Source organism: Taudactylus pleione, unplaced genomic scaffold, assembly GCF_031769625.1.
Source record: "Taudactylus pleione unplaced genomic scaffold, aTauple2 ptg000828l, whole genome shotgun sequence".
In the NCBI taxonomy this organism is placed as follows: Eukaryota; Metazoa; Chordata; class Amphibia; order Anura; family Myobatrachidae; genus Taudactylus; species Taudactylus pleione.
This window is the reverse complement of record NW_028285230.1, coordinates 868,756-893,465: the sequence shown is the minus strand read 5'-3', so window position 1 is coordinate 893,465 and position 24,710 is coordinate 868,756. Positions and strand designations below refer to the sequence as shown.

At 45.1% G+C, this 24,710-nt stretch overlaps 1 protein-coding gene across 1 annotated transcript in view; it reads left to right on the top strand.

Moving 5' to 3' along the window:
- GAN (gigaxonin) overlaps positions 1-24,710 on the top strand; it is a 62,224-nt gene that overhangs the window by 12,121 nt on the left and 25,393 nt on the right. The window contains exons 3-9 of the mRNA XM_088458375.1: positions 3-353; positions 14,676-14,893; positions 15,233-15,354; positions 16,649-16,761; positions 19,481-19,630; positions 20,625-20,761; positions 20,860-20,988. Of these exons, the coding sequence (XP_088314501.1) occupies positions 3-353; positions 14,676-14,893; positions 15,233-15,354; positions 16,649-16,761; positions 19,481-19,630; positions 20,625-20,761; positions 20,860-20,988 (1,220 nt within the window). The remainder of the gene's footprint in view (positions 1-2; positions 354-14,675; positions 14,894-15,232; positions 15,355-16,648; positions 16,762-19,480; positions 19,631-20,624; positions 20,762-20,859; positions 20,989-24,710) is intronic.

The following is a 24,710-nucleotide window of genomic DNA, read 5'->3' as shown; positions in this document are numbered from 1 at the left end:
AGATCAGGCTGAGTGAAGAGACCATCCAGGACGTGGTGCAAGCTGCCGACCTCTTGCTCATTACTGATCTGAAGACCTTGTGCTGCGAGTTTCTGGAGGGCTGCATCGCGGCTGAGAACTGCATTGGCATCCGAGACTTTGCCCTGCATTACTGTCTAAACCATGTGTATTACCTAGCCACAGAATACCTGGAGACCCACTTCAGAGATGTCAGCAGTACTGAGGAGTTCCTGGAACTTGGACATGTCAAGCTGAAGGAGGTCCTCTCCCTGGAGAAGCTAAATGTGGGCAATGAGAAGTATGTGTTTGAAGCCGTTCTTCGATGGATTTCCCATGATCCGGAAGTGAGGAAGGTATGTAACTGTTACATTTATTGGAAAGACAGCCATTTCATTTGTATTGTTTAAGGCAATGGTACCCTAGTTTAATACATTTTTACTTAAAGGTAGCAGCCATTGCGATTTAATAAGTGTTTGCCTGTGACTTTTATAATTGCTATTATCACTGTTTGAACGTATCTAGCAGTGTGTGACCGCTGTGTTTAGGATAATGGTCCACTTCGTGCCCGACGTAAGTAATAAATCTCAGTGCCCAGACTCAAATTAAATTTCTAATACTACTTACAGTAGGAAATGTTTATATGCCCCACTTAGCTAAAGGCCTTTAAGATAGTACATTTCTATATGATAATTCTGTAAGGTTTGTCCCATCTCCTACATGCATGTGCAGAGGAAGCCAGAGTGTGCGTCCCCCTCCAACGGCTCCCACTGCTACAGCTGCAGAGCAGAGGAGAGGGACCTGCCGGCAACGGGTAAGTATGCAGCTGGGGGAGGGAGGGGCGGGACGGAGTGGAGGTGTGCGTCCCCCTCCAATGACTCCCACTGCTACAGCGAGGGGACAGAGGAGAGGGACCTGCCGGCAACGGGTAAGTATGCAGCTGGGGGAGGGAGGGGCGGGACGGAGTGGAGGTGTGCGTCCCCCTCCAATGACTCCCACTGCTACAGCGAGGGGACAGAGGAGAGGGACCTGCCGGCAACGGGTAAGTATGCAGCTGGGGGAGGGGCGGGACGGGACGGAGTGGAGGTGTGCGTCCCCCTCCAATGACTCCCACTGCTACAGCGAGGGGACAGAGGAGAGGGACCTGCCGGCAACGGGTAAGTATGCAGCTGGGGGAGGGGCGGGACGGGACGGAGTGGAGATGTGCGTCCCCCTCCAATGGCTCCCACTGCTACAGCGAGGGGACCGAGGAGAACAACCTGCCACCAACAGGTAAGTATGCAGCTGGGGAGGGATGGACGGGGGAGGGGGTAGCAGAGCGGGATAGAGAGTGGGGCAATTAATTCTTATTGTACGCTGACATAACTGTTATCTTTCTATATTCAACTAAAGCTTAAAATCGCTTGAAAGTTTCTTAAATCCATAAAAACTACATTATGCCTCTCTCCAGTACAAAACCATGTGCAGTGTTTATGTGAGCGTCTGGCGGTCCTGCAAAATAAAGATCTAACTGCAACGTACACTGTTTTTCTTTTTGTTTTTTTTCAATTACTTACAGTGAGCTCATGTGTATTATCAATCGCAGAAGTTCTAATCCTGAGCATGCAGGCTAGCCATTCACTATGACCTAGTGACGTCACCCAAGTGGCTCGTGGCTCCGTGATCTCCCTATTTCATGGTGGAAGGATGATCTGCAGGCCATGAATTATGTAATGGGTGGATAAAAGGAGCGCTTGTGATGATATAAAACTAAGCTTATGTGTAGCGCGATTCCTGTAGAGAAGAGAGGTGTTTAGTGGGTGTTTATAAAGGTCTTTTGCACAGTTAAAAGTCTTTCGAATGCGTTTTCCTGTGGGTTCCAATATTGCCAGTAGCAAAGTATGACCAGGTGGCTGCAGGTAGAACTAACTAGCTAGCCCTGTCTCTGCCTACCTTCCGTGTGCTGGTCTTCTCCGTGGCTGGCTGGTTCCCTCCGTGCTTGTCTGTTTTCTTCCACTGGAATGAGCGATGTGAAGCGCTGCTCCAGAATGGAAAGGATATTCTTTGTGGTCCCGACAGCCGGCTTCCCGATTGCTTAATCCCGGTGAGGGTTAAATGACAGGCGTCATTTTACCGACGCCGGGAGACCGGTGCCCAGCATCCCAATCGAAGGGACGCCGAGCGTGGATAGCCGCGCGGGGGGGGGGGGTTAGGTTTAGGGTTCCCGGGGGGGGGGGGGGGGGGGGGTGGACTTGGGGTTAGGCACACCCCCGGGAGGTTAGGTTTAGGCTAGGGGAAGGGGGGGTTAGCGTTGGGCACCCCTGGGGGGGAGTTAGGGTTAGGCACCCCCCTGGGGGACTTAGTTTTAGGCGGCGGGGAAGGGGGGCTTAGGTTTAGGCACTTAGAGGGGGGGGGGATTAGGGTTAGGCACGGGGGGGGAAAGTTATGGTTAGGCACCCCTAAGGGAGGGTTAGGGGGTAGAATTAGGTTAGACAATACTTACCTTGGACAATCGGGATTTCCTCCTCTGCCGGGATGCAGCTGTCGGGATTAAAACCGCCAGGCATGGGCGGTAAATCATACAGTTTCCTTCTTTGTAGTGTTAGCATCCAACGCGTTTCAGGCACTTCTGCCCTTTATCAAGGATGACTTTAAATGAAAATAAAATCTCCTTTTTATATAGAGTAACTTTATTGAAAAAACGGAAGTCTGCATTTGTCTTCCTTGTAAAAAAAAGCGGCGACCATATTTTAATACCATAGTGGTAGCAGTTTTGGATAAAGTAAGAAAGAAAAAGTGGAATCGCGCTGCTATATAAAAGTGTTTGTTTAAAACCAGTGTAATGTGTAATAATAGTAAAGCGTTGTGATAGTATCTAAAAAGTATGATAATCCTGTGTGAAGAAAATATACAAGTTTATAAAAAAGCATTCATTTCTATGTCTGTTTTGACCATTTGGTTGTAGGGTGTGCATAGCAAAAATCCATTCTGTTTCCTTTTTTATTAATGATCGGGAATGGTCTCCTCCTCCTTAAACACGCAAAATTGCCGCCGTTACTGTGTATAGACAACAAAAGTTTGATGATATGGACACAGGGTATGGGCAAGACTGCTCCCCCAGTGATTGTCCTCGCAGTGGTAATAATGGACAAATATCTACACATAGGAGTTGTTATAAGTTCTGTAAGTGCCATGATGAGTCCTCTAAAGCTTGATTATCAGTCATCTGCTCTTGTGATCTCACCCTGCATTTTAATAGAGTGACTTTAATATGACTGCATCCATCCGCACTGTTGAATTCTCACACAGCCGTGACAAAGCTCTTCTCATGCCCGTCCCAACCACATTTAGTGCATCTACGCTTATTTAATTTTTTTCCCCTTGGGTTTTACATTTTCTTGTGTTTTTTATTAAGAGGAAGATTATATTTCTCCTTCATCCACTAGGGGACACTGGAGTTCAAGACAGTGGGGTATAGACGGTGGTAGAGTAGAGCCTGGCACCTTAAATAATTTAGAAGTGTGACTGGCTCCTCCCCCTCTATGCCCCGTCAGCCCCAGTTTTTAGAATGTGCCCGAGAGAGCCGGTCGCACATCAGGCTGTCTCCAGCCTTTTTTCATATTTTTTAATTTTTATAACAGTTACAGCTGAGGACAGGCAGGCTGCTTGCTGTGGCAGTCTGCCTGCTACGTGGGAGCCGCCGGGAAGGGCACCACACGGCTACTGCAGCCTGTGTCCGGTGACCCTGAGGAGGGGGCACACACAAAGGAGTCATCGGACCCCGAGAAGACCCGCCACTGCTGACACCGGCATGTGTCCGGGTTCCTCTCCGCCCCCTCAGCCCAGCTTCCCGGCCGCAACAGCTGTAAGTATGACCACTGCTCCTGATTAGCAGGAGCAGTGGAAGTATAGCTGGGCTCAGTGACACTGTCACTGTTAGGAGGGCCCGACTTTCCCCTGCCCCGCACCACCCTCTCCCCGACTTCGGATACAAGGGGGTCACCAGCGAGGGCGCATATTACAGCCCCGGTCGTCGCTGGGGCTGCTGGAGGCGCGTCATGCAATCTAGCGGCGCCTATTTTAGTCGGGTTTCCTCCTCACTGCCGCGCTGTGGGCACCACGCGGCTGTCGGCGCTGCTTCATAGGAGAGCTCGTTAGCAGCGCCGATCGCGCTTGTCCTCCTCACACATGGCGGGCTGCTGTGGCTACTAAGTCCCGCTGTCTTAATCAGCGCACGGACCCGGCGTCGAGACCCGCCCTAAACAAACACTTATGGCGCGTCCTGCAACAGCGGCGCCATTTGTAAGGGTTCTCCCCCTTATTGCTCCGCAGCAGTAATAGCCGGCAAGCACAGCGCTGAGTCATTTCACTGGAGCAGTGGACATCAGCTGAGGCTCTCCTCTCCTGCTTAGCAGGAGAGGTGTTCTTTTAAGAGTATGCAGCGCGGACCAGCGCCGGCAAGGGAGCGCGCTTCCCTCTTAAGGAGAGGGGACAGCTTACAATATAAACAACTCCCCCTTTTATTAAGAGGGTCCGTTGTGTAGCACAGCACTGACTCACTCCTGCTCGGGGAAGAAAAGGGTCCCGCCGCCGGCTGAGTCCGGGTCTCCTGCCCCTCCCCCCACAAGGGGGAGATGTGTATTGAAGCTCCGTTAACTGTAGGTCAGGTAAGTGACAGACGGCTGACTGCGCTATCACTTACGAAAAGCGCTGTAGCTCTCACTGTAGGTACAGCGCCAGTCGCACTGAGGCAGCCTGTATATATTTAACAGGGCAGCACAGACTGTATAATGGTTAGCATTGCCGCCTCACAGCACTGAGGTCATGGGTTTGTTTCCCACTATGGCCCTGTGTGGAGTTTGTATATTCTCCCTGTGCTTGTGTGTGTTTTATAACAGCGTAGCTGTTAGTCTGCTGAGGCGGTGCTTTAATGTATAAGCTCCGGCGCTAGCTACTTCGGGGCTCTTGTGTTTAAGCCGCTTCGGCGCCCTCCACAGCAGTATAGCCCATTGCCCTAACACCTGCTGCTCTGATGGATATGTCTAGCCTTTTGCTGCCCCTCCCTCAAACTTGCGCTTAGCAGGTGCACTATGACTCCGCTTTATGCGGTTCTGTTGAGGGGACAGCTTATGTTAGCCGGGACTCCTCCAGGCTAGCATGGACATTTTGCGCACACAGCGCGGTATAACTTTACCCTAGCGCAGTGTAAGAGTCATCTCTGTCACTTCTGCAGATCGCTCCCCGTGTCCCAGCGCCTACAATGTACGTGTTGTGTGTGTGTGTGTATGTAGATGTATATGTAATCCCATATAGGGATGTATGTATATATATATATATGTGTGTGTATATGTATAGATATAGATATATATATATAGATATAGATAGATATATATAGTGTATACCTTTTTTCTACTCTGCTAATCGGGTGGTCTATGGACAAGCCTTATTCCAGAGAGGTTAATTAGCACACTGTGCAAGGTTGACAATGTTCCAGTGCACGCTTTGGCAGCACATATACAAAAATATTGAAACGATATCTGTGGGTGAGGAGAACTCTCCATTGGGTTGGGTCTCAACCCAGCGTTGGCTGAGGGGGCAGGCCTTGGGTCAGGTCCTCCCGAATCATCCATTCTCAGGAACGAGAATCCCATATTGGGCTTACCATCCCTGTGGCCCAGCATTAGAGGCCGGGACGGCCACTTCTTTAGCTGTGTTAATAACAACAGCAGGCCTTTATCCCCTGTTTAGATTGGGGGATTGCGCTGTGGTTTTTCCCAAGGGACAGGTCTCCCTTTTAATATGTTGGGGAGGCTCTGTTAGAATACAGCTCACTTTTTGGGGACAGTAATCCCTTAAGTTTGTGGATTGTTACTCTTCTGCACACATATATAGCTCAACTGATTAAGGCGAGCACTCCAGTAACAGAAGGGTCCCAGGTTCGATACCAGTCTGGGACAGCACACTGATAAAATATCCTGCCCATTACACCGTAGCAGGCTGATGGCTACACGCAACACTTGAGCAGTCTCCCTGCGTTGAGGTAAGCCACATGTATTTATACTAAGCCCTGCTATAGAACATATACGTGTATTGCTCATGTTCTAATTTTAAATATTATCGCACCTACTAATCTATGTACTACTATGTAGGTATGCATATGTGGAGATATATATATCGCTTCTTATCCTTATAAGGCAGAGGTAGGATCTGTTATCAGTTTTAGGTCTGGTACTTAGCTTATTTAAAAGAAGGATTCTGCAATTGAAGTCTGGACTCTCCTCATCCAGTAGTTGGTACAATAACTCCGCTTTACACCATCTCTCCCTAAGGATTTGTATGTGGGTGTGTGTACGTACCTATATTTCCACGGATGGGAAGCCGCCTGCGATTACCAAAGCTGTCAGCTTATCTATGTGTATGTGTGTATATATATGTGTGTGTGTGTGTGTGTGTGTGTATATATATATATATATGTATATGTATATATATATATATATATATTAAATGGTGGCTCTGTAGACTAGAGTCATGTTCTGCAGCTTACATAGTGATAGACATTGCTTATATTATGAACCCTATACATGACTGGGGCCTTCTTGTATATAAAGATATGTACTTCCATCCTTCTGGGGTTATAGTTCCTTCTTGTTAGTCCCTATCTATGGCGCCCCCCTTTAGGGTGATCTATGATTATTTTAACTTTGCACTTGGTAGCAAACTTATAAGACACTGAGAATGCAGGATATAGCAGGACATATATATAAATATAGCATGCTGATCTCCCGATGCCGGAGTCTGACAAGTTAACTTGCTATGTTGGCACTACTCTTTCTTTCAAAGAGATGGCCTTCTTATGCAACTATGTTTATCTATATGTACGGGTGTATATATACTGATATATTCCCATTACTTGTATGCATAATTTCTAATAATTGGCAAAACCTGGTTTTTAACCCTATTGGTTATCACTACAGATATGTCCCTTCCTTTCTTGGGATAACTAATGCACTCTGTCTATGTACAGGTACCCTTCTCAGTATAGATTCCGGTACTCCATATTATTGTCTTGTCACATATCTCAATAACATGAGTCTCTAAAGGGCCCCTAGGTACATTCTATCTGTACATAGAGAATCCAGGTTCTATTCTGTAATCAGGGATTCATTTGTTAAATTACATGAAGGCCTAGGGCCCCCGCCGATATAGGCAGGGTCAGGCCTGGATTTTATTAGATTGATGGGCGTAATACACACTTCTCCATTATAAGTGTTAATGTACTGATACTTAAACTAGTAGACCGTTTTGTGGTATAGGTATAATGTCTATATGGATACACATCCCTAATATAACAAGCTCAGGTATAGAGTCCTGTTGAACGACCTTCCTGCCTCCACTAACATTTTGCTAGTTTATACAGTGTTTTCTACTGCAACATCTCCAGACTGAAGTCCGTGCTGTAGAGCATTGGGTCTTAGCCCACTGAAGCTATTCCCTATACCTGACGGGGCAGGTTGCTGTGAGATGAAAGAGGTCAGTGACATTCTACATAGCGTCCAGAGGGCTTTTGGCCGCTCACAGGTAAGCGGGCTTACCCCACTAATGCTCAACCTGTCATTGCATAGCCGCTTTCTCCCTTATGCACCCTAGCTGCGGTCCTAGCAGCCATCTGCTTTTTTAATCAGTTGGCTCTACACTTTAGAGCTTCCCTGGTGCATAGTTTCAACATTGAGATTAGTGACACTCTTCTACTAGATCTGTTGGGATTATGGACTGAAGCGCTTTGAGGGTCTAGTGCACATCTTTACATTAAAGTGTGACAGTCAATATGTCCTACGCAGGGGGCCTGGTGGATTTCCTGTTCAGTCTCTGTGGATGTTTTCATCACATTGACGGGTACCTGACTGGTACCTTCAGGGTTGTCCTAGTGCTCTAGCCTTGTGGTATGGAATGCTTCCCTATATTGGTAGCTTCCTGCGTGGCTGTTGCATCCGTGCTCTATAACTACTAGGGTATCCTGGTTGTTCACCCTATGTTCAGGCCAGCGGTTGGTACTGCCTACGCACTTCCATCATGTTGGAAGTTGTCTGTTGTTTTGAAGTTTGTGGCTGTGATTTGCTTTTCGACTGCAGGTGTTCAGTCGCTGTTTTCTACTCTGTTTTCAGAATGGGTTGTTCTGCTGTCTGACCCTCTGACAGGTATTGTAATCTCAATCCTCTCAAACTGCCTCGGCCTCATTCCCAGTGTGATCTCCACTCGTTGGAGTCTTCTTTGGTCTCTCCCTTCCGCTGGTTTACAACTTTGTAGTAGTTGGACTTCCAGAATGGTTTATGGTGACTGTTCGGCCTTGTCTTTTACCTCTCTGCATACTCTGTTAGGAGTCTGTGGACAGGATCAGCTCTGTTTCTGTAGATTGGTATCGTTCTACTTGTATCTTTATGACTATGTCCAACAGTGCTGGTATTCTGCTATCTGCGACTGTTGCAGCTTTCTGTTTCTGAATCTGGTACGGTTTTCTCGAGTTTTGTTCTCGGGTTACTGCCCTTCTCATATGGATTCGGGTTGGAGTTCTCTGCTCCCAACAGTCCGGCTTGGTCTGTTTTCAGCTGAGCTTACAGCGTTAGGATGCTTCTCACCTGAGGGTGTTTTCTCGCTAGCCGCTTATTCCATTCTATTTATGCTGTAAGTTGTGGTATTTCTGTGTCTGTTCCGCAGGGAGTTCTGATTGTCTCCTGGCACACGACATTTGATCCTCAGCTCTTGCCTTTCCGTTGAACCTCTGGTTCTTGGCGGTCCCTGTTCGGTTGGCCAAAGGGTTGGCATGTTCTCAGCGCTTCCCACCCAGGAGGTTGGCTTTGGGACGTCCCCACTGTCTTGAACTCCAGTGTCCCCTAGTGGATGAAGGAGAAAACAGGATTTTGGTACTTACCGATAAATCCCTTTCTCCGATTCCACAGGGGACACTGGACGCCCGCCCAGCGTTGCATACCTGCCAGTTGTTTCGTTCCTTCTATGGTTGTGTGACTGCATGATTCCCTGCAGTGGTTTCCTCTGTTCTCCTTCAGTCGGTCTTGTTCCGTTCTGTGGTCTTCTCCTTCTCCTCGTTTTCCTGTTGTCCTCCGTCTCTTCTCGGGCTCAGTTCTTAAACTGGGGCTGATGGGGCATAGAGGGGGAGGAGCCAGTCACACTTCTAAATTATTTAAGGTGCCAGGCTCTACTCTACCACCGTCTATACCCCACTGTCTTGAACTCCAGTGTCCCCTGTGGAATCGGAGAAAGGGATTTATCGGTAAGTACCAAAATCCTGTTTTCATTAATGGGTGTAAGGCTTAGTCATATTATAATTGCTGAGAATACCATGATTCAACGATGGTGTTTTAATGACAGTTAAAGCAAAGTTGTCCCTTGAATCTGATTCTTTCTAAACTGGTCCCCTTCATATATACAGAATAAACAGAATCTATCTTCATAATGGTTGAAATGTATTATTTGTTGTGCCTAAAAAAAAAAAAAAAAAAGAAAGCGTAACTGATTATTGTTCCAACGTCGGGGAACATTCAATTAGACGTGATAAGCCGCTTTTTCGCGAAATATGGCTTATCGTGCAAATTTATGCTTACCGCGCTATGCTGTTGGCCGCAATTTACGCGGGTGCAATTTTTGACATGCACTTTGCACTAATTAGCTTTCAAACCCTCCTGAGTAGGTGAAAAGTTGGCAAAAATCCCTAATTCAAGGTAAAAATTTGAGGATTTGGTTCTAGGACACTCTCCTTTAATGACCAATTAGGAAAACATTATTTTGAATTAGCTTAATTTAGCCAATAATGACATGTCATTTTTGGGGTGAAAAAGTGCAGGAAAATGGGTTATTTGTTGTGGGATACTGTATATGGGGGTGCTATGGGTGCAACAAGTGTTTCTAAGATTGCAATTGGGTGTTAGAGGCATAATTTGAAGGGTTTTTTTTAGTGTCTTTACATTTATTACCAGTTATTTATATAGCGCACACATATTCCGCAGCGCTTTACAGAGAATATCTTACCATTCACATCAGTCCCTGCCCCAGTGGAGCTTACACCCTATATTCCCTATCACATGCACACACACACTAGGGTTAATTTTTGGTGGGAGCCAATTAACCCATCTGTATATTTTTGGAGTGTGGGAGGAAACCGGAGCACCCAGAGGAAACCCACGCAAGCACAGGGAGAACATACAAACTCCACACAGGTAGGACCTTAGTGGGAAATGGCACAAATATATACTGGAGACATTTTTAGGCACCCCCAATTTAAAAAGCACATTTATATTGCCAAAAACACTTGCTGTCTATCATTATTTGACTGTTTGAGAAACATTCATAAAACAGCCGTTTGACACAATGTAAGAACCCCAAATACTTTTATTAGGGGCACTAATACACTTCTATACTGTTATCCTATATCACTTAGCCTTTTTTAGGGGAACATGCAGATTTCCCAATTTTCCCAATTTTCACCTATACTTATCGCAGGTAAAACCAGGAAGAATTTGCGCCTGAATGCCACGTCGTGACTTTTGAAATTGAATTGTGCAAAAAACAGGTGCGCACATAGTTGCGATAAGTGAACTTCGCAGGCAAAGGGTGTGAAAGCTTAGAGTGCTATATATGATCACATTATCGCAGCTATTTGAACTCCCTCCTTTATCTCAAATATCTTAAAATGTAAATACTATTTCAATATAATTGTCTTTAGCAGTGCTTTTATGTAAGTCATCTTACCGTTTGCGTTTAGTGGCTCTTAACATTGGTTTTGACGTAGTTTGGACATGATTTCCACCAGTTTGAGGGCACCTCTGGCTTGGACTTTATAGTGACTGGAGCAGATATAGTGGCACATTCCTGTGCAGAAAGGTTATGCGGCCTCCTAGTGCTCATCAGAAGCAGAGCTCAGGCTGTTTTTAACTTTTACACATAATCATCTGATGTAAATGGGACTGACATAATGCATGAATAGACAGATGCTATGACAATTCACTATATTCTGTACAGCCTTGCTCACATGGAAGGAGTAGATCAGTGTTTTATCGTAAATTGCTATACTTGCATTAAATTTTTTTTAAATTGCGTTAGTAGGATGATATGAGGGTGTATTAGTATGGGTAGTAGGCTGGTATGAAGGTATGTTAGTGTGGGTAGTATGGGTGGTATGAAGGTATGTTAGTGTGGGTAGTATGGATCGGAGTAAGGTGGCGTAGAAATATATTAGTGTGGGCAGTATGAGTGATAGTAGGATGTGTGCAGATATATCAGTGTGGGTAGTAGGGTGGTATCAGGGTATGTTAGTGTGGGTAATATGGGTAGAAATAAGGTAAGGTAGGGGTATGGGTAGTGGGAAAAGGGTGATGTGAAGGCATAATAGTGTGGGTGGTAAAGGTAGGAGTAAGGTGGTGTCAGGGTGTATTAGTGTGGATAGTATGGGCAGGAGAAGGGTGATGTGAAGGCATATTAGTGTGGGCAGTATGGGTGGGAGTAGGGTGGTATGCGGGTTCATTAGTGTGGGCAATATGGGTGGGAGTAGGGTGGTGTGTGGGTAGAATGGGTGGGAGGAGGTTGATGTGAAGACAGTATGGGTGGGAGTAGGTGGTATGCAGATATATTAGTGTGGGCAATATGGGTGGGAATAGGGTGGTGTGTGGGTAGAATGGGTGGGAGGAGGTTGATGTGAAGACATATTAGTGTGGGCAGTATGGATGGGAGTAGGTGGTATGCAGATATATTAGTGTGGGCAATATGGGTGGGAGTAGGGTGGTGTGTGGGTAGAATGGGTGGGAGGAGATTGATGTGAAGACATTAGTGTGGGCAGTATGGGTGGGAGTAGGTGGTATGCAGACATATTAGTGTGGGCAGTATGGGTGGGAGTAGGTGGTATGCAGATATATTAGTGTGGGCAGTATGATTGGGAGTAGGTGGTATGCAGATATATTAGTGTGGGCAGTATGGGTGGGAGTAGGTGGTATGCAGACATATTAGTGTGGGCAGTATGGGTGGGAGGAGGTGGTATGCAGATATATTAGTGTGGGCAGTATGGGTGGGAGTAGGCTGGTGTGGGTAGTATAGGTAGGAGTAAGGTGGTGTCAGTGTGTATTAGTGTGGCTAGAATGCTTGGGAGTGGGGTAGTGTAAGGGTACAGATGTGTCCACATACACCTATCCTATAATCGTGCAAAAATAGCCCAGTTTATCGCACATGGACTTTGCTACTTAGCCATGCCAAAACACTAATCTGAGTTGCTACAGTGGCTTAATATTAACATTATATTTATTTAATATTGTGACCAATGGGATCCTTTTTATATATGATGCATATGTTTTAATATATATTTATATAATTCATTCATCCGTCCACCAATAGTTTAATTTATTCTGGTTAATTTATGTATCTCTAATGAATAATCACAATAAACTGCGATATATTCATTATGCTAATATCCTCCATGCACATATAAAAAGCATGTAATGGATAGCAAACTCTATATTTATACTTGGACGTACTCCGCACATTTCACTGTCTGTGTTTTTCTTTTTGCCTGTTCAGATTTATTTTATCTTCTGTTTATACGCCAGCTGTTTTTAGTCATGTTTCTTTTTCATGCACTATTCAGCTATAGCTGATGAACCCTCTCCGACGTGCCAGGTCCACGTGTAGCTGGTTTGGTTACTGTGCTGCAAGACAGCCGTGTCATTCTCTGTATTCTTATACAAGTTTTAATGGTATTTTTACTGTCAGCCTTGGTAGCATTTTGACCTCTCTGAAGACCTCTTATACTAAAATTTGGCTTTTGTGATTTAGGGCCGTATTCAATTACAGGCGAAAAGCCTTTTTCGCCTATTTTTCGGCAAAAATATTGCCCAAAAACTTTTCGCTTAATTCAATTCCATGATAATTTCGCCTAAGCGGAAACTCGTTGCATTGAATTCGACAAAGAAAAAGTTTTTCTAATGAATAGCAGGTGAGAAGAAGTGCAAAATCTTTATTTTGGGGTCCAAACGTGGGGAAACGACTCAGAACCCTTGGGACAGCTCCCAAAGGACAAATGTGCAAACAAAACAAAAACCTAAGCACACCCCCAAAAAGACCTGTAATTTTTAGGGTGAAAATGTAAAAAGTGGGGGGACAAGCATAAAAACTAGTGAAATGGGGTTCTAGGGGGCTGCTAGGATGGGTCAGGTGTTTTTGGGATTGCAGGTGCATGCAGCAGGTGGATTTTTCACGTTTTAAAAAAGTTCACTTTAGAGACATAACAATATGCTAGCGCCCAGTTTCAGGTACCCCAAATGTGACTGGACTACTAATTTTCAACAAAAAATACCACTTTACGCCAATCTTCACCACTTTTACCTAGACGCTAATATCAAGCAATTTACACATCTAAGGTACCCAAAATAGTCTTATTAGGGCTATTAGTACACATCTATACTCATTCCCTATGTTAGAGCATCTTTTTCTGGGGTACAGACTGATTTCCCCAATTCTTTCAGTACTTTAGGTGAAAAGCGGGGACGCACACGGAATGAGTTCACCTATGTAACAGGCGAATGAGGCGGAAAGACAGACAGGCAAAAACTCTTAGTTTCTAATTGAATACGGGTCTTAATATTAACATGTACTGTATACGTGCTCTGCATATCGGCTCCGCTGTACTATCATCCAGTTATTTCTGTAAGAGCTTACCATGGCATAAAGAATAGATTTGAATTGACTTATTCAGACTTCGTAGTAAATCCAGCTCACGGCTGCAGATCTGCACCCGGCCAAACCATGTTGTGATGAGCAAATGCTATTCTGTTTCTGCCTGCCGAGAAATCGTGCGCACAAATACTCGCCACTGCCATTTAGAATGGGAGTAGAACACTTCCTCCTCCCTATTTGCTCTTTGATGCCTAATGAGAGAAAAGTGCAGTATAAATAACAATATTATTAATATTATTGTTTAAAATTTTTTTAATTTGTCCGGTTTTGACAAACTTGCACCTAGATTTGCTCCTCACTTACAGTAACACCAAGTATAACATATATCAGATTACACCACTCACATAGCAGCTTTACAACCCAGTATGTAATGGCTAACCTGGCCAGAAATAGGTTATGGCCTTTGCGTTATGCAAACTGTTGTCGGCTAACCAACTTTATGCGAGTTTACGTAAAGCTGTTTTCCGTCACCGAATAATCACCTCTTGCCTACACGGATGGGATGCAGCCATTTTGTGACCATACATCTAGTTCACTAGAAAACATTCACTTCTCTGACGCACTTTAGGTACTGGAGTCATAGGGACTGGCTATGATTTAGGGTATCCGGTTAGAATGTCGACATGGTGTTTAAGTCAACAAACAATATGTCGACGTGGTTAAAAAGTTGACATGATCAACATGTCGACATACTGCTGGGGGGGGTTGCATAGTGTTAGGTTAAAAATAAGCAAAAAAAATGTCGACATGTTAAATTACATAACCATGTCAACCTTTTTAGATGTCGACATATTGGTTGTCTGTTTAAAGCCCATTTCGACATTCTGACTGTCAACTCTCATGTGAACTTTTCGTACCACACCCTGATTGAGGAGGCATTGGTAATTAGTAGGCTTTATTATCTGCATGAAGTGGACTGCAGTGCTATGACTAATAATGCTCAATAGTACATACGGTTCCCCCCCTAGGTTCACATGAAGGACGTGACCTCGGCCTTGTGGGTGAGCGGCCTGGACTCCAGCTACCTGCGAGAACAAATGCTGAATGAGCCACTGGTACGGGAAATGGTCAGAGAGTGCAACAACATCCCCCTGAGCCAGCCGCAGCAAGGGGAAGCCGTCCTGGCCTCCTTCAAACCCAGGGGTTATTCCGAATGCATCGTGACAGCCGGCGGAGAGGAACGAGCGTAAGCATCGGATGTATTTATTCTCTTCAGGAAGTCTGTATTTTAACATTTAGGTGATCTTTGTGGCCACTGGCAAAATCTTACCATGTGCTGTTCTGAAATATGCCTTCATTACATAGGAAAAAAAAATCAGAGCAGGTTCAATTAAAATAGTCCATGGGCTACATAGCAAAAGTGTTATCAAGGAAGGTGTGAAGAGCAGAACCCGTACAGCGTGGAGGGGGAGAGGGATGGTCTTATTACATTTACAGTAGTAAGATGTGCCTGCTTGTATTACATGGGAAAGTCACATCATCTTTTAAGTGAAAGTGATTAAAAGCAAGAGGTCTTTGCTTCCAGGTCTCGGAAGCCATTGCCCAATGTGCGCTGTATGTGTCCGCTGTATGATCGAAATAGACAGCTATGGATTGAGCTGGCGCCACTTAGCACACCACGAATCAACCATGGGGTTTTATCTGCAGGTAAGTTATCAACCTAAATCATTCATTCCATATAAATGTGTAGGATATGCTGCGTCCTTTTTGCCAAAACGCACTTTGGACGATGTGACTAGGACGCACCAGCAGACTGTGCTGATTACTTTGATAGGTAACACTTGTATATCTCTGTGCGCTGTACACACTAGACGATTTTTTTGAACGATTTGGCCGATGTACGCACATATGCTGACCATGCGCTCTCCCGCGGGTCCTCAGCGACTTCCTCTGTCGGCCCTACCTACAGGTCCGACGGGGGATGTCGCCACATCGGCAAGTGTGTATGCACTTGCCGATGCCGGGTCCTGACGCTGCCGATGTCAGTCCGGGTACACATCGTCTAGTGTGTACCCAACATAAGTCTCTCCATCAGCATACAAAATGCTATGATGCAGTGGCCACAGCTCTTCTACAATCCAAGTTCTATTGTGCTTCATATACAGACTGGGATATACAAGTGTGCGGGTGAGATCAGAGATGTAGGAAGGGGAGAAATAATGAAGTGCTTTGAATGTTAGGGTGAGGAGTTTAAACTGGCCGAACAAGAGCGATGAGAAAGGAAACTGAGATTAGCAGCAGCATTGAGGCTAAATGTAAGAGGGGAGAAGCAGCGAGAGGAAGATCAGATAGTAACAGTCCTGTTGTGACTAAGGGTCATATGCTAGAGGTGTTGTGGAAGTGGCAGCATTGAGAGCTAGCATGAATATGGGGAGGGGGGGTGTGAAGAAGGGGAGGAGTCAGGCATATCCCACAGGAAGAATCTTGAGGGATAGGAGAAGGGACTTTTTCTATTAAACATCTGTTTATACTTATACCGTACCTGAGCATTGTGGGCCTGGTCCAGCGTTTGAGAGCAGATAATGATATATAAAAAATTCACCTTGGCAAACCGATTTGTGCTGCAGGTGGGGCAAAATTAAAAGTGCAGCATGCAAAAGCAGCCAGTATGTACCATGCATGCAAAAAGTAAATAAATGCATTTACACCCCTTACATTGCAGCATGGTTTATCCAGGATCAAATAATTATTTTTTTTTCTTTGATTTGCTCCGGGCTTGTGGGACACTCAGGTCCTTTCCTCTACAGGAAATTGTACGGGGTTGCTTCAGTCAAAAATAAAAATAATTGCATCCTCATTTGCATTCTGCAATTGACGGTTTGAGCCTAAAGTGTTCCTATGCATCCGTTTTCATTAATGACACACCTAGGTGTATGACCGTAAATGTCTAATCCCCCATGTCTGGTAAGGATGGTCTCTCTCTCTCTGTCTCTGTCTGCAGAGGGGTTCCTGTTTGTACTCGGGGGTCAGAATGAAAATAGCGAGACACTGAGTTCCGGTGAGCTGTATGATCCTGATGCCAACGCGTGGAGCCCTTTACCACCTATGCTGGAGGTAAACTTTACCTATCGTCAGGGTTTGTAATCCTAGACCCCAAGAGAACGTTCAAAATGCTACTGTGTATGAACAGCCGTTTGTCCCGTCCCTCTGCTTTGCTGGCGAGACCCTTTGTGGCAGTCACTGTAAATGAGAGGGAGGAGCACGCTAAGGCCCTGATTCAGAGCCGGACGCTCTGACAGAGCGCTCGCACTGAATCAGGGCCGTCCTTCTCTTTTTTTAGAGCGGCCTCCTGGCCGCTCGCATAGCTGTGGATGACCACCCACAGCTATAGCGAGCGGCCAAGAAGATGGTCGCGATGGTCAAGACCATCGCGACCATCGGGCTTGTGGTAGGGTCTTGTGGCCGCAAGCCCTGGAGTGCTTTCGGCTCTATCAGAGCCGAGAGCACTCCCACTGACATCACTTGTGATGTCAGTGGGGCCGGCCCCAGACGGTAGGCGTTCCCATGGGAATGCCTCCATCTGGGCAGCCACACCCCTGGCACGCCCACCAAAGGGGGCGTGCTGTCACTCACCATCGACAGCACGCCCCCTTTCTAGCGAGACCCGGAGCGACGGCTTGCCCGTCGCTATCCGAGTCTCGTGCATGCGCACAATGGAGCCGCCTCCGTCGTGCGCATGCGCACTGCCCCAACATCGACCCGCTTGCGAGCGCTCAGGTCTGAATTAGGCCTTAAGTCCGTGTAGTAAGCATTAGTAAGTATTACTTGCCTCATGCTTATAGAAGTCTTCTATTACTAGTAAAGGTATGATGTGGTTACAGGTGAGCTGCTTATGATGAGCCCCGCAGTTTCTTGGGCTGTAAAACTGTGATGATGCCCAAGGTGCAGAGATTCAAACCGGTTCGAAATTACACTACTCAAAGCTGACCCAAATTTGTAGTTCATCATCCTCATTAAAAGTAGTAGTTTTAATCTTTTTATATATTTAATACTATTTAAAAAATGTTGCCTTTAGAGGCTGGCATGTGATTGGTGGAGAGCAGTGATAAGCAATCCCATGCCACTCCCTATGGCAGTGAGCTCCGCCTCCTGCTTTTGAAACATCTGTCAAAGATACTTGTCAGAGGTACGGATCAGCAATTACAGAGATGTAGACTGTGCAACTTTCTTTTAATTAAGAAGAAATTGATTATTTCAGAAAAGCCCAGCAACGCTGCAAGCAAGGAGGGGGGGACGCGGCGTGCAGTGTCTGTAATGGTACTTCATGCTAACCTTATGGTTTGGTACAATAGCTTCCTCAAGTTGGAGCGGACCCTGTCTGGTCTTGAGGCATTGTGTTTGTAGTCACTTTTATTATACTGTTTGTAGGTACTTTTATTATTCTGTTTGTAGTCACTTTTATTATACTGTTTATAGGTACTTTTATTGAGACGCGTGGCCGGTATCTTACTGTGGGTTGTTTACAGCAATATATATGCGGTAGGTCAGTAGGACTCTGGGTGTAATGGTCTTTGCCTGGCTTAGGTTATTCAATGACTAATGCCTGGGACTTTCGGTGGCAATAGTTGCACTTTAAGTGCTTGTAGAATGGGCTCCTACAGTTTGGCTATAAGGAATGTTATGTTTTCCTTGTATAATTTAGTTGGGACGCCATCTAACTCAGGGCCTTTGTTATTGGGCAAGGGAGTTGAAGTTAATTCACATTGTAGTGGTTTGCAGATGAAATGTTTCCTATCTACAACAGAAGGAGTAGGCAAACAGTCTGCGTACCGGGGGATAGGTGTACTTAGCAACACAGCTTGTGATAATCATTCTGCAGGACAGTGGAAACCTATTTACTGTCTATGTATTGTACCCCACACAGACACATTCATGCCTTCAGGCGAAGCGGCTACTTTGTCAGGTTTATATCCTACATGGGTGATTATGGTCCAGCTATAGCAGGGCTGTATTTGGGGAGCTGCCCTCCTGCTGTGATCCTCAGTCCTGTAGGGCAGAGCACTGAGCAAGGCTCCTATAGTTCATCGAGTCTCTTCTTCTCATATAGCTTTACCTTATGGTTACCATGTAGTAAAGGGCACACATTCTTAATAGGAGAAGTCTGATGTCCCTGCCCTTTAAATTAAAGAAGTTTTAGCTATAATGGCGTGTGGGGCTCAAAAAACAAAAATAGAAGAAATTTAGATATTTTTTTCTCAGTAACCACCAAAACCATGTACAGATGTGTCCTTACACCTAGCCTTAATACCCCATGTGGCGTGAGACACCTGGCGGGAGTCAGCAACGCAAGCGGTGTAGGGGCATTTTTTGCATTTAAATGCATCTTTGTCGTATTTGGATGTGACAAACCAGCTTCACCAGACTGCACTGATTAATTTGATATACGACACTTGTATATCTGTGTGTGACTGATTAGTCTGTATACAAATGAACTTTGGCGCGGAAAAAACCCGGGTCCCTCGCATTGCAGCACTCGGTTATACAGGCTCACATGAAAATAATCCGTATATTCTCACAAAGCGGTTTTGTTGGGTCTAAGACATTTTATTTTGGCCAAAAAGGACACCTGGCTCACACCCAGTCTCGCTGGACCTGGCCCGTCGGAAAGGGCTGTTTGGTGTGACTGCAACAATAGTGTATGAGGACACATCTGTTTTAATTGGGCTCCTTACTAGACATCCCCCCCAAAGTTTTTTTGAAATAAATAATTTTTTAAGGATAATGTACTGGTAAGACAACAGAAGTACCTGTATATATACTGTATCTCCAATAGGCAAGGCACAGCTTTGGTGTCGTGGAAATTGATGGCGTAATCTATATACTGGGAGGAGAGGATGGGGATAGCGAGTTGATTTCCATGGAATCCTATGACACTTGTACGAAAACCTGGAGCACTCAACAGGACATGACCATGGTTCGAAAGGTAAGTATCATTATCTCATTTCATTACTGACTTCTATATCAGTGATGTGCGGTCAGGTGAGGCAGCTAAGGCAGAGCCTTTCCTGTCATACTTGGGTATATTCTAGAGTTTTGACTATAAAGATTTAAAAAAAATGTAAAGAAAATATTATAAATATCTTATAGTGAAAACCCTGGAGTAAAAAGTGTTTGACAAGTGAGGCAGTGCCTCCCCTGTCTACCTTTTCCACACATCCCTGATCAAATTTCCAGCTCTATATACTGCTGCACCTTTGTATAATGCCCACATGGACCCTCGGGTTCATATATGTATGTGTAAATCTGGCTCTGATACTATCCAGTGCCTCCCCAGGCATTTACCTCACCGCACGTCATTGATATAGATTTATTTATTTTGATATAGAGATTGCTATACTGTATATACAAGAGAGAGATATATATAGATAGTTATTTGTAATAGACATTAGAATTCCATAAAGTTTAGTACTGAGACTTTGAAAGGAAATGCTGTCTGTATGTCTGTAACTGGAGCTGTGTGTGGCCAACCAAATCCTCCATCCAATGTTGTCAGCAGACCTAAAACCGCAGATGAAAGAAACTCATGGATTGGCCAATACAGGGGTGGGAGAATAAATAGAAACCATTAAATGGTGTAAGGTGATTCAGGGGTTTTGTTTTTAGTTGTTGGTTAGACAATCCAACCATTGTATGACCTGTCCGGTTGCAACACAAGACACTAGTTTGTGTAGTTCCTGTATGGTTAAATGACGGTCGGGAGCATTGGGCAGGTTTGACGACCAGACAGTTATTTGGCCGTTTCCAGGCTGTGAATGATCATCGCTCAGTATATTGCCAGCTTAAGGCTGTACAAAAATACTTTGAAATTTGTTGTCACCTTGTGTCTGCACTTTTCACCACAGCTGAAATAAACGTATATTTTGCTTGTAGCTGGCACACTCTTGTTGACTTTCCTGGGCTTTGTGGATTAATTACAGATCGGCTGCTATGCAGCAATGAAGAAGAAAATCTATGCAATGGGAGGAGGCTCATACGGAAAACTCTTTGAGTCTGTTGAGTCTTACGACCCCAAAACTCAGCAGTGGACAGCAATCTGCCCCTTGAAAGAGAGGAGGTGAGTGTGTCGCCAGATGGCTCTTGCCGAACAGCCGTCCTTATCTAGGTCAGGCCCCAGGCTATATCGTCTCTCTCTCACGTACCTCTACTCTGCAGGTTTGGTGCCGTCGCATGCGGTGTTGGTATGGAGCTGTATGTCTTTGGTGGAGTTAGAAGTCGGGAAAATGAACAGAACAATGAAATGGTGGCCTGTAAATCTGAGTTCTACCATGATGACTTTAAGAGGTACAGTGACTTTTTATTTCACTTTTATTTTGTGTGTGTAAAGTTTGAAGTATTCTTTTTAAATAAAATGTCTGTTCTCTGCAGGGAAATGGCATAGAAAGTGGCTATACAGTCTGCAAATATGAATAGCTATACAGCTGTGCATACTATAGTAACGTGATTTTCAGCAGTGATGGGTAATTGCCTTAATTAGCAGTGTATTGCACATTATGGATGAAAGAATTCTGCAGCTTTTGATGCAGCCTTTATGCAGTTTACCGAGCTGGGTTTTTTTTTTTTTTTGTCGTTTTCTTTCTTTTCTCTTTGAGAAAAATGTTTATTACAGTACAAACCCGAACATTGTACACTCTCCCTGCTATAATTCATGTTTAATGGTATATTGATGGACCAGTGAGAGGTCTCCTATAACTTGATAAAGCAGTGTTTCCCCAAAATTCTCAGTTTGAGGTACCCTTAGGGTCTCCATAATTTTTTTCAAGGCACCCCAAAGCCAAAATAATTACCGGGCAGTCCCGGTTTTTAGGTAGTTGGGTCAAAATCGTGTAATGTATTTAAAAAAATAAAGAAAAATAACTGCTGTTCTTACTCATTGCCTCCTCCGTGTGTGTCTGTCTGTGTTTCTCTCTCCTTTTGCCCCCTCCCTCTCTCTCTCCTATTGCCCCCTCTCTCCCATTGCTCCCTCCGCCTCTCTCTCTCCCCCTTTGCCCCCTGCTCCCCCCCCCTACTTACCGTTAGTTGGTCACTTCCTGTCTGATCTCCCACAATGCACTGTTATAGGACCCCATTCAGCATCAGACAGCCTCAGTTTCACTGCTTGTTGCATTACAGTGGCAGCTCTCCCCCCTGCTTATCGCAAATCCCACCACTACGCTCTACTTCCTGCCGCCAACCCCTCTCCCCACCCATGAAAGAAAAAAAAATTGAAACGAAAAAAAAATTGCACCCTGGCACACAGTTTGGTAACCGCTGTGAAGTATTCTACTGCCACCTAGTGTTCATACTTATTATTTTGGTTTTATATCAGTTTTTAAATGCTCGTCATGTCTTTGCAGCTCTATTAGAAAAGCACCATGGCTATAGGTCCTTCTTAGTTACTGTAGGTGACACTTCAACTGTGGTATAAATCTCTTTGTGACACAACAGTGTAAAATAGTTTAGGAAGTTAAATGAGATTGTGAAGCTATAACGTGATTAGATTTAAAACCCAGCAGCAATCTTAGTTCTTCATTTCCAGTTTTGAACCATTTTCCGATAACCTCAATGTCCTTGTTTTCAACATTAGACAATTTCCCCTGTGACTTGTCACTATTTGTCTGACAGTGCACCATGTATTGTGACCTGCAGATTGTTTGGAAATATTGGTCTGCGCCTTGAGTCTGACCACGTAAATTGACATACCAGCAGCTACATGGCACGGTTATTGAAATATAGTGGATGTCGACCAAATAATGAAACCACAGCTTTATGGGGCATATTTACTAATCATCAGCAATATATGCAGCAATAACACATATAAAATAAGCACCGCCGGGACGTACTATTGTACACATGCTGGGACAGGGGCCCTTTACATTCACTTCCTGGGGGCCGTCACACTACTGCGTATGTGCAGCCTGCTGAACGTGCATGCGCGAGTGGTGAGTGCCGGGGAGGGACCCTACAGATCCCTCTCCTGGTGCTTTTTGTGATGTGTAGCCTATAGGTTACAGTGGCTATCAACCTGTTCAGATGGTGGAACTTGGTAAAGTGGAAATTATTTTCACTTTTGAAAAAAACGAAAACAGGCGATCATAGCGGCTATCTCTGATACCTGCTGCTGTTCCCCGTAGATACATAGTATCTGCGCATATCCTACAAATAATAATTGATAGGCCCCTGAGTGTTGTAGTAAGATGTTGAGTCCCCACAAACAGCCATATTCTAAGTGACTCTGCATAGATTCTACTAACATGAAGCTCTCTAGAACTTCCACTAGCATTAGATTATTGATGGTGGGAAAGAACTTTCTCATGCACTAATTCATGGTCTGGCATAATGGGTTTGAGATTTTGGGAAAAGAATGATCATGGCATATGGTTTATATTGTTTTTCACTCTTTAAAAAAACATTCTGTGACCCTTGTGTTCTGTGGATATGAGATTTTTCATTTTGTTTTTTTTTTGCCAACTTTCACCACTCCAAAGTAACGAAATGTTTCACTACAGTGTGAAGGCGAATGATACTTTGTATCAATTGTTAAAGGGGTGGGATATACTTCATTCATCCACGCCAGGGGTGGGGAACCTGTTTTTCTGCCAAGGACCATTTGGATATTTATAACATAATTCCCGGGCCCTTTACGGCCACACCTCTTCTGCGTAACGTCACATGGAGTGGGCGGGGCCACAACTGCGGGTTATTTCAGCTGTAAGGGCAGCGGTGTGACTGTCTGAAGCCTCCTAAGGACACTCCAGGCGGCACTGCTGCATAGATTCTGGCCATTTGAGGCACCCTGCTAGCCAGATGAGGCTAGCAGAAAAAAGCTCTTAGGTTTATTGAATTTCGATTCCTGTCTGCAGTTGCCTTGCAGGGCCAGACCAAATGGTTTTGCGGACCTTATACAACGAGTGGGCTGGACGTTCCCCATCCCTGATCTACACCATACGGGCTACTCGAATGTTGCACCACAGTAGTCTGGCCAGAACACACTACCATAGTAAATGATCACTGTAGGTTACTTAGGGACCATGGCATGTACACTAATAGAGTGAAAAATGACCAAGTCAATTTCCCATTGCTCGGTAGACAGATGCCTGCCTTCTCTGCACCACTTTACTCATTACACCTAAATATTTAGGTGTAATAAGGACCTAATGCACATTTGCTCGACCACAGTATTTTTTGGCTGATATTTGTAGTCAACTGATTTCATGATTCTCATTAGTGTTAGTTTGTATGGTGCCACAGACTCCGTAGCACGTGACATCATTTACACATGATACATACTAGGTGCATGAGTACAGCTGAGCTGAATAATAAATGCATGGATGAAGTTAACAGAAGAAACCATTCGCCGGAATGCTCCTCAAACCAATTCTGGACAACCTGGGACTGGTGGCATTATCCTGCTAGACTGTTCCATCATTGTGGGGGGGGGTACATGAAGGGCTGCAAATGGTCATCAAGCAGTGCAACGTAGCGATTACCGGTCATTGACGTGTTCAGGCGGACCAGCGGACCCAACCCATTCCAAGTGAATACCCCCCACCACTACCTTTATGGAACCACCACCAGCGTGCACGGTGCCTTGTTGGAAACTGGGGAGTCCATGGCCTTATGGAATCTGCACCACACCTGAACCCTATCATCAGCCCGGAACAACTGGAATTGTGGCTCATCGTACCATGCCACATGTTGCCAGTCCTCCAAGATCCAATAATGAACGTCACAGTGAGGCACTGTGTTTGGTGTCATAGTGTTAACAGGGGCACTGTGGTGGGTCTGCTGCTCCCTATCCCATGGAAAATAAAGAACACTGCACTGACTTGCTGGATATGCGTCCTAGTACATGTTGATGTGATTTGAGCCAGTGTCGCTTGTTTGTTACCATGGACAATTCTGGCCAGATGTTTCTGGTCACGATCACTAAGCATCCATGGTCGGCCGCTGTGCTGTCCATGGTGAGTGGTGGCGTCTTCCATGAGGTATTCCCGGTACACACACGTGACACAGTAGATTGAGGA